Genomic DNA, 13,053 nt, shown 5'->3' on the forward strand with positions numbered 1-13,053 from the left:
TGCCTGGTTATTCTCTGTGGGCCTGAAAATGTAAAATCCAAGATACAACCTGACAAAATTCCAATTCCTTGAAACTGCTTGAAACTCAGGAAAAATACTCTGTGAAAATCACCTTATTTCGTTGTGAACCATAAAAAATTCCATTATTACTGAAGTGTAAATTACTGTGTGACTTCTTGAACTCAATTTTCATAATCTTAATGTATTATTACATGATGTATCATAACACGAGATGAAGATGCTTAACTGGAAGTGTTGGCAATTCTTCTTTCTTAAGTGAAAAAACTTGTTTTCTTTCTCAATGTAAATATTACAATGGAACTTGGGAATTCGGCAGTAACTGACGAGTCTAAGGACGCCTTCAGTTACATAAATGAACGTCCGGTTGATGATATATCATTGGAGTTTTTTTACAAACCACATACCATAACCTTATTGGCAGTATCAATCGCTTCAGTAATATACACAGCGTTTGTCAGGTTAGTAGACTTCATCTATGACTATTTAATACTAGTACTAGCCGCCCGCGACTTCGTCCACGTGGAATTGGGTTATTAAAAATCCCATGGGAACTCTTCGGTTTTCCGGGATAAGAAGGAGCCTCACCCAATCTTAAACTATACCCATGCAATAAATCACGGTGATCCGTTGCTTCCTTGCAACGTGATTGAAGGACAAACCAACAAACGAACACACTTTTGCATTTATAATATGGGTAGTGATGTTACACTTTAATTGAAAGCATGAGCTTAAGTAAGCTTTGTTTTTTAAACAATTTTTTATTAAGTATGTTGGTAGGTAGGTAGGTACAAGGGTCAGACTGAGACAAATTTCAGCCCGATCCGTCCAGTAGTTTCAGCTGTGCGTTGATAGATCAGTCAGTCAGTCACCTTTTCCTTTTATATATATGTATATAGATGAGTTAAGTGGATGTTATTGATTGTAAATCTTTACATTTTACTATGATATGATAATGTACTATAATAATTTGCACACTAAGTTGAATATGTTAGAACAAAATAGATTTAAGACCAAATTGTACCACATTCTAGAAAATAAAACTATTACTATTCCAATTGAACTGATAAAAATATGGCCTCTAACGCCGTATTGACCACAGAATCAGTTACTTCAGTGGTGCCTTTACTCAAACACAGCTCTTGGTAAATATTTTAAAACCATAAAATGGGCGAAAATGGTTGCGCAATAGAAGTAGCGCAAAGAAATTGCTTTTCCTAATTTTTTAAAAATATGTGAAAATTGATGTTTTTCTTAGGAAACATGCAAAAAAATTAAAAACGTGGTTAGCTTATTATTATGTTATAGCTTCAAATCAAACAGATTATCAAAAAGTATTAAAATTCTCATTTTACCATTTCTTAGGAAATACGATGCTGTCATTGAGGATTATATAAGAGTACTATATATAAAAATAAGAGGGGCGGAGAGTTAGGTAACCTAAAATGTGTCAAAATCCTCGGCCTGACCTTCCTGCCTGGCCTGGTTGTCCTTTTATAAATGCTATCTTTTAAGTATTCATTTCCTCTTTGGATTTCACAGGGATGAAAATAGTACACAAGATAACATATGGGCTGGTATATGCTGTGTGATTTTTTTCTTTCTCATAATATCAGTACTTACATTTCCTAATGGACCATTTACTAGACCCCACCCTGCTGTCTGGAGAATTGTTTTTGGCATGTCGGTGCTTTACTTACTGGCACTACTGTTTCTTCTATTTCAAAGCCATTCTACAGTGTATGAAATAATGTATTGGATAGATCCAAATTTACGCAATTTCCATATTGATATGGATAAGGTAAGACATCTAAATCATTGGTATAGCCTGAATGAACAACATTGTATAAACTTCTCTTTTATGAACAGTTCATTCAATATAGTAAAACAAAATGCATAACATTATACTCAGTGGCGTGCACAGGGTTTGAAGCCAGGGTAGGCATTAGTTAGGTAGGAACCTGTTTACTTGCAGGTCATAATGAAAATTATGCATTGAGATATTACAACTGGGGTAAGCAGTGCATTTATGCCTCTATGATCTGCACGCTACTGATTATACTCCATACAAAATGAGAACTCACTCGCCCTTTAAACTATGTGTGTTAACTGTCATGTGTATGGTTTAGCTTTATAATAAGAAGGTCGATTCCGAAAAACCTGCATCAATCAGTATTACAATCTTAATTGTTGTGATTGGCTGAATTTATGGTATTCTTGTTGTAACAATGCAATGCAATTAGCCCTACAGGACTAATATCGTACTTTGTTGGTCCATGCTCCTCACGCGCCATTTGAACTCTATGGGTCAATTGTCATGTTAAAAGTACAGTTCGCCCTTAAAACCCATATCTATATCTATACTAATAAATTAAATTGAAGTGTCTGTTTGTAATTTCGAAATAACTACCTCAAATTAGCTCATATAGTTATTTGAACTGTACCATAACAGAATCACACGTTTTTAAAATTTCTGTCTGTCTGTCTGTTTGAACAGGCTAATATTCGAAATAGCTGAACTTATATTGACGGGACTTTCTCAGACAAGTAGAGGATTAATCAAGAAATAACATAGGCTACTTTTTTACCGACTTTCAAAAAAGGAGTTCTGTTTTTATACATGTATACACCGAAATCTCCGAGAATTCTTAACCGATTTGTTTTTTTTTAATTCAATGATCCAAAAGCTTAATTTGCTGTAATCCGCTGAATAAGGTCGAATCTGTATGATGCAACATGCAGCATGCGAAATGCACCGCCCGCCCTCCCACTTCTAACCATGCAGGAAAAGCAGCCACTCGGCAAGCAATACGCACCGCCACCACGCAGCACCACACAAATCCCAAAAAACACTAGACGCACGCCCCGACACCGGAGCATCCTCAGGAGATGTAGACCTTACAATGCACAATTGCAAAATTACAATTGCTGTGGGGATTCGGGAATTTCTGATGGTAAAATGATATTTTAGGTATCAACTATCAAGCAACAGCTTCATGATTACACTGCAAGTCAAAACTCCTCAAACCTGATGATGCATGGTACAGCACTCCTAAACTATAAAGATTCAGGAGCTGTTCCTGGTAAAGTAATATCGTAAATGCCGAGCATAGACTTTGTTGTTGAATTCCGAGTCCCAACTCTTCAATCCTGATGCTGCAAGGTGCAAGGACCTCCTAAGCCGTGTGGATTTCGAAAGTTTTGCTGGTGAATTGATATTTTAGGTGCCAAGCAATGACTACTTACACTAAAAAGCTTAAAATAAGATGCACGCTTTGATTTCTAGTTTCTTTTATTATGCTCACCCGACTTCATACATACATACACGTGTAGAAACGAAAGTTATTTTTTTACTTTGTAGTGGTTTTGGAAGTCGATTTTTTTAATTTTTTTTTTGCTTTTCTTTTTCGGGCCGCTTTTGAAGCACTTATTACAAATCCTGTTTATAATATATTGCTGAATTACAACAAATTGAGATTGTAATAATGATTGATGCAGTTTTTCCGCAATCAACCAGCAGTTTACCGCACTAAATCATACTTTGGTTTACCTAACAGTCAGGTACTCATTATTACAATTGAATAAAATAAAGAAAAAAATATAGCCCGTCACTAAAGAATAATGTAGCATTCTACCTACTGGTGAAAGAACTTTCAAACTCGATTTGGTAGTTCCAGAGATTTATTTTATTTTATTTTATTTTATTTGACTAACCAACAACATTTACACATACACAAGTATTTACATACAACAAGATTTATAACTAAAGGACACATAGCATAAACGTTAACAACTACTACAAGATTACTTCCTACGAACAAACTTACTAATTTTATTTCTGTATATTATTAATTAATAATATAGTGCAGTCATTTATGACGCCGATAAATCAGAAAACATGAACCGTAACGTCGTTTCGTTTCGACCAATGGCGATGCGTTTTGAAAATTTAAATTTCGCTTACTTATTTAGCCTTTTAATTAATAGTGTATGCAATTAAAAACAAACTAAATAATAATGGTTGTGATTATTTGTCAGGACAATAAAGATTCGGAAAAAAATAAAGTAAAATTAAACCACACACATATTCCCTTAGCTTTATTTCCGGCCTGGACAATAATGTACTAGTTTGACATGAGTTTATAATCTACTCTAGCTGTAATGGCTCATAATAGGTAACTTGTTATTGTGTAATATTTAGTATTAATTTTTCAGGAGTATGCAGTTAATTGCTCTGATATCAGTTTGTCAAGGATTTGGTCACATGTGGATGTATTTGCATGGGGCCATTTTTTGGGCTGGATGTTTAAAGCTATACTGTTTCGACATACAGGATTACTCTGGGCTATTTCAATCATGTGGGAAATAACCGAAATAGCATTTGCTCACTTGCTACCAAATTTCCTAGAATGCTGGTGGGATTCTGTTATATTAGATGTCCTAGTTTGTAATGGGTTGGGAATATGGGTTGGATTAAAAATTTGTAAAGTTTTGGAAATGAGAGAATACAAATGGGTTAGCATTAGGTAAGATATTTTTTATAATTATAACATTCTAGATGAAGCCCGTGACTTTGTTCGCGTGATGTTAGGTTTTTTAAATCCCGTGATTCTTTGATTTTCCGGGATAAAGGTAGTCTAGATGTCACTCTCCAGCTCTTACACTATTATCCATGCAAAAAAACACGCCGATCCTTTGCGGTGTGATTGAAGAAAGAAGAATTTAAAAAAAAAAAAAAAAAAAAAAAAGTGAGTAAAACAATGTGATAGACAATGTTCTACTCATAGTTAATTCCTGCAATCTTCCTTTTAATATCTTGTTTAGTTTCTAAAACGCTTACTATCCATACTAATATTATAAATGCGAAAGTGTGTCTGTCTGTCTGTCTGCTAGCTTTTCACGGCCTAACCGTTCAACCGATTTTGATGAAATGTGGTACAGAGTTAGCTTATATCCTGGGGAAGGACATAGGCTTTTTATCCCGGAAAATTAAAGAGTTCCCACGCGATTTAAAAAAAACGTAAATCCACGCGGACGAAGTCGCGGGCATCATCTAGTCTTCTATAATATTAAAATGAATCACTAAATGTGTTGCTCATCGCAAATTTCGAGAACCGCTGAACCGATTTGCTAATTCTTTTTTTATAATATTCTTTTATTATAATAAAAAAAGAGAGAACGAAAGAAGAAATTAATGAGAGAAAAAAATAAAAAAATTGAATCGACTGTTTAGGCGGAACGAAGTTCACCAGGGCAGCTAGGTTATAATAAAAGTTTCAGCTTTTAATTCCACTTTGATCATTCTGGTGATATTACCCAGCTGGTCAAAGTGGAATTTAAAAGTTGAAACCTGGGTCACACACCTTGTATCACCATACTAAATCACCTTTAAATTAAATAAGTACCTACTTATTCTTAAATATTATTATGTCCTTAAATTTTAAGGATCTCTTTAATTTTGAGGTGCTCCTAAATTCAAGCGGTCTCTTAAATTTTTAAATGTTATTTCAGAATACCTTTACATTCAAGAATACTAAAGTTCTAAAATATTTGAAAAGGAGGGTGGCGAGAATGCATGTATTTTGGGACCCACTCAAAGGGGTATCGTTCATCATGGAAACTTATTAATAATAAAATTGTATAACGTAACAAAATTAAGAAAAACGCAAATCGTAAGTCTAAAAAAGTGGGAGAAAAAAAAATACCCAAAGTAAAATGTAATCTAAAATTATTAATCGTGTTTTAATAATCTACTAATTAAATAAAAAACTATATAAAATAATATCCTAAAAGCACTTGTTACCGATAAGTTAAGTAAGTAAGTTACTGATAAATTCATTGACATAAAAAATTAAAAAGTATCGATTCGAGTAAGTATCGATACTTTTAAAGAAGGTACCTACTCGACGGTGTCGAAACATCCATAAAAAATAATGACAAGGACTGTCATGTAAATGTAAATTGCGGAAAACTTTCCGTTGCTGCAAGATGACTTATTTTTTAATAAATTATAATATTTTCTTTCTTTTAACTCGCATAATTTTTATATAAACATTGTGGCTATTTCCATTGTACACAATTTCTAAACTAAACTAAAATGTCACGCCTAAATCTATTGCTATCCCTTTCATAATGTTGCTTGCGGAAAAGGATGGCACTAGATTTAGACCTGTTAATTTAGTTTAGTTTAGAGATTGTGTACAAGAGAATCGGCCCCAATGTATAAACTTATGATTATAATTAATATAAAATTGCTTGAACGATGCTTCCTTGATTTTTAAATTATGTGGTTCCATTCTTGCCATCCTCCTTTAAGAGACTGTTCAAATTCAAGGACACCTTAAAAATATAGAACAAGAACACCTCGAAGAATCATCTGGAGAACTTCAAGAGAGAAATTTAAAAATACCTTGCTTAAACTATGCCAATTAAACCAAAATAAGTACAGTATAAGTAAATATTATGAAACACTGACAATTATACCGCTTATAATCTTCAGGTGATATAATTCCCAGGTGATTAGATTCCACTCTTAATTCAACTTTGTTCACCTAGGTAATCAAAGTGAAATAATACCATCACATGAAGCAGGATAATATGCGGATTTTAAACTGCTTTATAAAAAAATAATTTACTTACTGAATCTTTTAAGGGACATCTCATCGACCACAGGAAAGATTAAAAGAGCTATACTTCAATTTACGCCAGTTCATTGGACACCCGTACGATGGCTTGATCCCACATGTACTTATATGAGGTTCTTTGCTCTCGGTCAACTTGTGGTATTTTGGCAAATATCAGAACTAAACACGTTTTTCTTGAAACACATATTTGAAATGCCGCCTTCTCATCCATTAGTTATTGCCAGGCTATGCTTAATTGGTGTCATTGTTGCTCCTTCAGTAAGGTGAGAATAAATTAATATTATTGTACTTGTACCTACTCTACGCATAATTTAGTTCGTTTCACGTAAAAGACCGCTGACTCATACCCGCACAGTGGACGATTTCTGACGAATAGAAGAGATAATAATATATTTGTTGATGCCAAGTGAGAGATGAAGGCGGAGGCGTCTATACGGCCGCGCATTGATTCGTTCAGTTAACCTATCGTGTCGCAGGCTGTAGGTATGAGTAGTACCACCGCCGTTGAAGTTGCCCAGAAACGAAGGTCGAGGAAGTAAGCTGAATGAAGGAGCGACGCGGACGGAGTTTTCTGACGCAGCCCATTTAGAAAAAAATATATAGAATCTTTTCACTAGTAAGTTTTGAACGACTGTTATCGACTGACCAGACACTTTCTAAAATATGCAGTATTTTGCTCAATCATACATATTGTGTTAAGTATTGTTAATATAATAATGAAGTATTATGTCATGGATAAGTTATTTTATTTTATTTGCAGACAGTATTATACCTATGTTACGGATCCGAGATGCAAGAGGGTGGGCACCCAGTGTTGGGTGTATGGAGTCATTATGGTGACAGAATCTGTGTTGTGTGTAAAGAATGGCAAGGAATTATTTGGTCAAGCGCAAGTGTGTAATGTGATTGCGTGGCTTGTGATACAAATTCTAGTCTCAATCGGCTGTGTATATGGAGTTGTGCTGTATCATCAATATTTTGAGGTAATTCCCAAAACATGACTTATAGCCTCTATTCCTCTTTAACTAAGCTTTTGCTGGGTTTACGTACAACACTAGCGAGGTGTAGAAGTGAAGTTTGAACTTACCTGCATCATTTCTTGTGTTATCCGTCTGTTCAATAGTTCCAGTCGAAGTGACTTCAGGGTCGCGAGCGGTTTTGAAATGGGAGCACCGATGCGTTCAATATGAGAGCTCAAATCTTTTCAATAGTCAGTATGCGAGTGGCCACCGAGGCGACTTTAGTGGATAAAAATCTCACGTAACCGGATTTCTACCCCAAGAAGTAGGGTATCTTATGAAGAGTTCCCCCATAATATTTTCACCCTTATCGTTAAATTAAAAAAGATATACCTACATAAGTATTTCAAAGCTTGGATTTTTATTTTTCAGCCAAACAAGGAAACTGCGACCGATAGCCCCAAGAAAGATTCATAGATGTTCTAGTTAGGTAAGCAAAAAAATATTTTTTTTAATACTTAATTTTGTTTATGATAGCATTAATCATAGGGTAGTTTAGCTCATATATAAAAAGATCCCAGAGATGCAGGAGCCTACTTATTTTCTTAGAAACAAAATGTGTGGGATAGAGTAGTGTTAATGTGCACTACTAAGTAACTTATACATATTGGCTAGATGCTATGAAAGGGCTTTATCTGTGCATTCTAAAACATATTTTTATTTATTTTTATGCATAATAGTTTTATGTCTGAAATTTACGACTGCAGTACGGAACGTCGGTGCGCGAGTCTGACTCTCAATTGGCCGGTTTTTAGGGTTCCGTACCTCAAAAGGAAAAAAGAAACTCTTGTAGAATCACTTCGTTGTCTGTCTGTCGTGTCTGTCAAGAAACCTACAGGGTTACTTCCCGTTGACCTACAATCATGAAATTTGGCAGGTAGGTAGATCTTATAGTAGACATGAGGTGGAAAAATCTAAAAACCGTGAATAACGTAAACGTAATAATAAAAATCGTGAAACGGGTAATACCACCAAATAAAAATGAAAATACCAAATAACCAGTAGAAAGCTACATTATTCCTGAGTGTCATAGGCTATATTATTTTATTTTCAAAAAAATTAGAGATCCCTTCGAAAATTGCAATAAAGTGAAAAAAGTCGTCTCATCTGTGAGCTTCCGTGGCGTGCGCTGCCTAAATAGTTAAAGTTACACAATGTTCGGTGGAATTGTTCCTCTTAAACAGCTCTAAAAAAAAGTCCGCGATAGCATATATCTATCTTTTACGGTAGGCTCACAACCATTTTTATGGTTTTGAAATGTGGTCTAAAACAAAGCTTTACTTTCGGAGGTGTTTTTACTATCATAGTAGTACTGATTCTGAGCACAACTTATTTTAGAGTATTCGCATCCTATTCTTACTAAATACTAATGTAATATGAAAAGTACAGACGCAGTTTGACAGTTTTAAATTTAGTTTTTAGATTGTAAAACCCGTGATTTTAGCGCACAGTCGCGAGCCTACTTTTTAAATTTGTAGCGTGCACTAAAATTTAGAGTCTTTAAATGTAAAGTTCATAGTCTGTCCCTTTTTAGCATTGTTAAAAAGAAAAGAATGCAAAAACTAAATTTAGTTTAAAGAAATTTGGTACTGAGATATCTTGCATCACGGGGAGACGGGCTACTACGGATAGGTTACTTTTTGTCCTGGAAAATCAAAAGTTCCTACGGGATTTTTAAAAACCTAAATCCACGCGGGCGAAGCCGCGGGGATCAGCTAGTCTTGTATATCTTGTGCGATGGTATGGAACTCGCACTTGTCCAGTTTTTTAGAAACATTAGTTTTTGGAAATTCCCACGTTTTTTTGGCAGTAGCTCAAAAACTATTTTTTGCCGTTAACGGCTTATTAGACATAGGACGGCAGATTAGTTCCGGCTAAAATTAGAAAACGAAACGTATCTAAACGTAAAAAGTTCATGAGACAGCGCCTATATTATGGCTAATCGCACTGGAATAAAAGTTAAGCGACCGGAGCCTTTGTAGCCTGCCGCCCTGGGCTATGCCCATTGCCAGGGCTATGGCCCTAGGATAAATGCCCCACTGAAAAGCAGGGATGAAATTCAATGACTGACTCAACCTAAACTATCGTTCTTGTTACAGATGATGGCGATGAACTGTACCAGAAGTTACAGCTAGCTACCTTTCCATGTGTGTTAAATTATAAATTCTATTCTTGTAGAGTAGGTACATGCAGTAAGGGACCGCATAAAATTTCAAAATAATTAATGCATGTATTAATATTATCTTGGTGTAATTAATCCATGCGCTACGTCTATACGTACCATTAAAAATATGATCGTCATGGGCTCTGTTATGTAATTAATACCCACGATGCAGTGGCGTGCACAGGATTTCAAGCCAGGGTATGCATTTAGGTATGAACTTATTTTCCGGCAGGTTTTAATGAAAAATTAGCATTGATTTATTACAACGAGGGTAAGCAGTGCGTTTATGTCTCTATCAGCTGCACGCCACTGCCACGATGTCTGATCTAGTCAAGCATTTTTGTGGCAACTATGTATTTGTGGGGTCTCATACTGTAGGTGCATTAAGCAACACCAAATATTATTTATTTATTTTTAGCTATAACCTAATTGTTACCTTGTAAACTTTCTGCGGGTTTAGGGTGAAAAGGGGTACAGATTATCAAAATGTACAAGTTTACAATATTATATAAGTTTAGAATGCATACATTCAAATATCTAAACTTATTTGATATAAGTTTTGAATATTGCAAGAAACGCATAAATGTTTATACTACAAAAAAGTTTAAATAATAATAGCTACAAGGCATAATAGTCAAATAATCTAAATTGAAAAAGTATAATTGCAAAAAAGCATAAACAGCGTAAAAAAGTTATCTACCCCAGAAGATTCTCTATGGGTAGAGCAGACAAGACTGCTTGGAGTCTGAGTGATTGGTTTTTATGCTGAGTTAGTTCTCAGACTTGGGCGCGTTTGGAACCCTCGTAGCTTTAGTTTTGAGCTCGCGTACTGATTATCACCGCTATAGCACAATATATTGATCAATTTATTAAATTATTTTTAACTTTTTAGAGTTTGTGGTTATTGAAGTCGGTTTTTTTTTTTCATTTTACAATTTTTAGTGGCCCCATTGTACTAAAATATAATGTGTCTGGTTAAAAACCTACCGTTTACTAAGCTAGTACACTTATCGCGAGCAATTTACTCTTATCCACCGAGGATATCTGTTCTCCATCTCAGAAGGTATTCATCAGATCTTCACCAAAGTAAAATACTTTGGACCACCTCTCAAGTGTGACCTACTAAACAAAAAAAGAATCGTCAAAATCGGTTCATATTTGGCGGAGAAATCGCGTAACAAACATACAAAAAAAAACATAACGTCGAATTGAGAACGGTTAAAAAGGGGTTGCATAATGTGTTGACGTATGACAGAAGTGGGTGGAAGAAAAAGACCCCACTTAGTGTGGGTAAAAGGACAAGAAGAAGAAGAAGATTAGTACTACAGCTGAAAGATTTTGGGGGAAAAAAAAGATTCCGACGAATTGAGAACCTCCTCCTTTTTTTGAAGTCGGTTAAAAAAAGAATACCTATGCCCAATGATTTTTTTTGTCTAAAACCAACTTTGCATTTTTTCGCATTTCGCCTTTCTAACGAAACCGGTTTGGGGCACATCAGAATGGTTTCAAAGCCTATAACGGACTCAGGTAGAAACATTTTTGTGTTTTATATAATGAAAAATAAATGCCATACATAGAACTCAAAATATTTATATACTTAATATTTTCTGTACCTACTCGTATTTCGATTTAAGGTACTTATTTCGAACATTATGAATAAAAAACTTAATAAGTAGGTAGATTTTAATTTTATTTACACCTATTGATTTTGATTTAATTTTATTATATATCATATACATATACATATAATCATATATTTTGAACTTATGCATTCTAAACTTATACTTATAGTCCGTAAAAAATGACTCCTCACGCGCCATTTTAACTCTATGGGTCAACTGTCATGTCAAAAGTACGGTTTAGGTTCACCTTTAAAATAAGGACTAAAATCCTACTTTTGACATGAAATTTGACACAAGAAGTTAAAATGGCGCGTGAGGAGTAGTTTTTTACGCATTACCTACATTTTGACATTTACCCTACAAAAAGTTAAAGGCGTAGCCATACGATTGCGGGTGTCTATAGTTAGTTGAGTGTAACATTATCCGCAGTTTAAATAATGAAAAGTAGGCGCTAATGCCATAAAACGGGTTCTTCTCATAGAGTCTGTCTAGTGAAAGAAATGGCGGCGTGAACAAAATCATCATGTATCCTATGTACGTACAACTAGGAATAAATGCGTTTGATAAGTTTGCTACTTTATATTTTTAAATATTTATTAGGTAGGTAGCTGTTTGCTTACCATAATTCTATGCATCAGTCTTGTTTTCTGCTTAGAGGTTAAGATTCATATAGCAGAAAACATGGCTTTTTAAACTGGACTAAATACTTGATGAACAGTGATAGCTCCAAAACGCAACCAAATCTTAGATCAGTCTTTACAGGGTTTATGTAAACATAACTAGAGCTTACTTATTACACCATCAACAGCCATATCCATTCAAGTCTTTTTTTGCATTGCATTGCTCCATAACGCGACCAAATTTTTGGTAAGTTTTTACATAATTTGCATGTGTAAGGCTACCACTTACTTTCTCCATGAGCAACAGCCATTTTTCTCGTTGTTTTTATTTTTGCATGTACTTTGGAAGGGCATAGCTCGAAAACGCAACCGAATCGTGATCAGTCCTTATACGGTTTGCATGAGCACAACTAGTACTTACTTTCTATACCATCACCAGCCATATCCATATCATGTAATTTTTGATAACAATCACGCATCTTTCAAGCGCCATATTTATGGCGCTACCTACTTATGTCAACCACTCAGGGCCGGCAGAGTAGCATATTTGTCTTCAGAGAGTTCCCCTCTATCCTATGAACCCAACAAATTGGTGTATCCATAAAAAAAATCCATATTGGTGATGATTACCAAATTTGTTGTGACATTCGAATCTAAAAGAATCGCTCTAGCTTTCATTAGATAGACTCTTTTTTGAACAATGCGAATAAAGTTGATAAATACTATTTTTGTTTATATTCTATAATCTAAGTACTTATGTACCTACATTAAGTTTAGATAGCATTCTTTACAATGTTTTGTTTAGATAAAAGTATAAAACACCTGTAGGTATGTAAATTTGGTTGGCCCCAGGATAAGTGACACCTGTGAATTTGGTGATATTTCATTGCTCAGAAGTAGGTAGTTCGTATTTATAAAATAGAAATTGAATCTTCCAAATATAAATGTGTGCTAATCTTACAATCA

General features: G+C 34.7%; 1 protein-coding gene across 1 annotated transcript; it reads left to right on the forward strand.

Moving 5' to 3' along the window:
• Positions 1-2: 2 nt before the first annotated feature.
• Positions 3-13,053, forward strand: Pss (phosphatidylserine synthase 1 homolog l(3)77CDf). Its single transcript, XM_034971769.2, has 7 exons — positions 3-479; positions 1,561-1,819; positions 4,234-4,544; positions 6,671-6,925; positions 7,423-7,645; positions 8,054-8,111; positions 9,781-13,053. Exons 1-6 carry the CDS (start codon positions 316-318, stop codon positions 8,096-8,098), a joined length of 1,257 nt encoding a protein of 418 aa, XP_034827660.1. The 5' UTR covers positions 3-315; the 3' UTR covers positions 8,099-8,111; positions 9,781-13,053.

Source organism: Maniola hyperantus, chromosome 1, assembly GCF_902806685.2.
Source record: "Maniola hyperantus chromosome 1, iAphHyp1.2, whole genome shotgun sequence".
In the NCBI taxonomy this organism is placed as follows: domain Eukaryota; kingdom Metazoa; phylum Arthropoda; class Insecta; order Lepidoptera; family Nymphalidae; genus Maniola; species Maniola hyperantus.

Coding starts and splice junctions, on each gene's coding strand:
- Pss (XM_034971769.2), top strand. CDS start 316: ATGGAACTTGGGAATTCGGCAGTAACTGACGAGTCTAAGGACGCCTTC. Junction 1,820..4,233: donor TCCATATTGATATGGATAAG/GTAAGACATCTA, acceptor TTAATTTTTCAG/GAGTATGCAGTTAATTGCTC. Junction 6,926..7,422: donor ATTGTTGCTCCTTCAGTAAG/GTGAGAATAAAT, acceptor TTTTATTTGCAG/ACAGTATTATACCTATGTTA.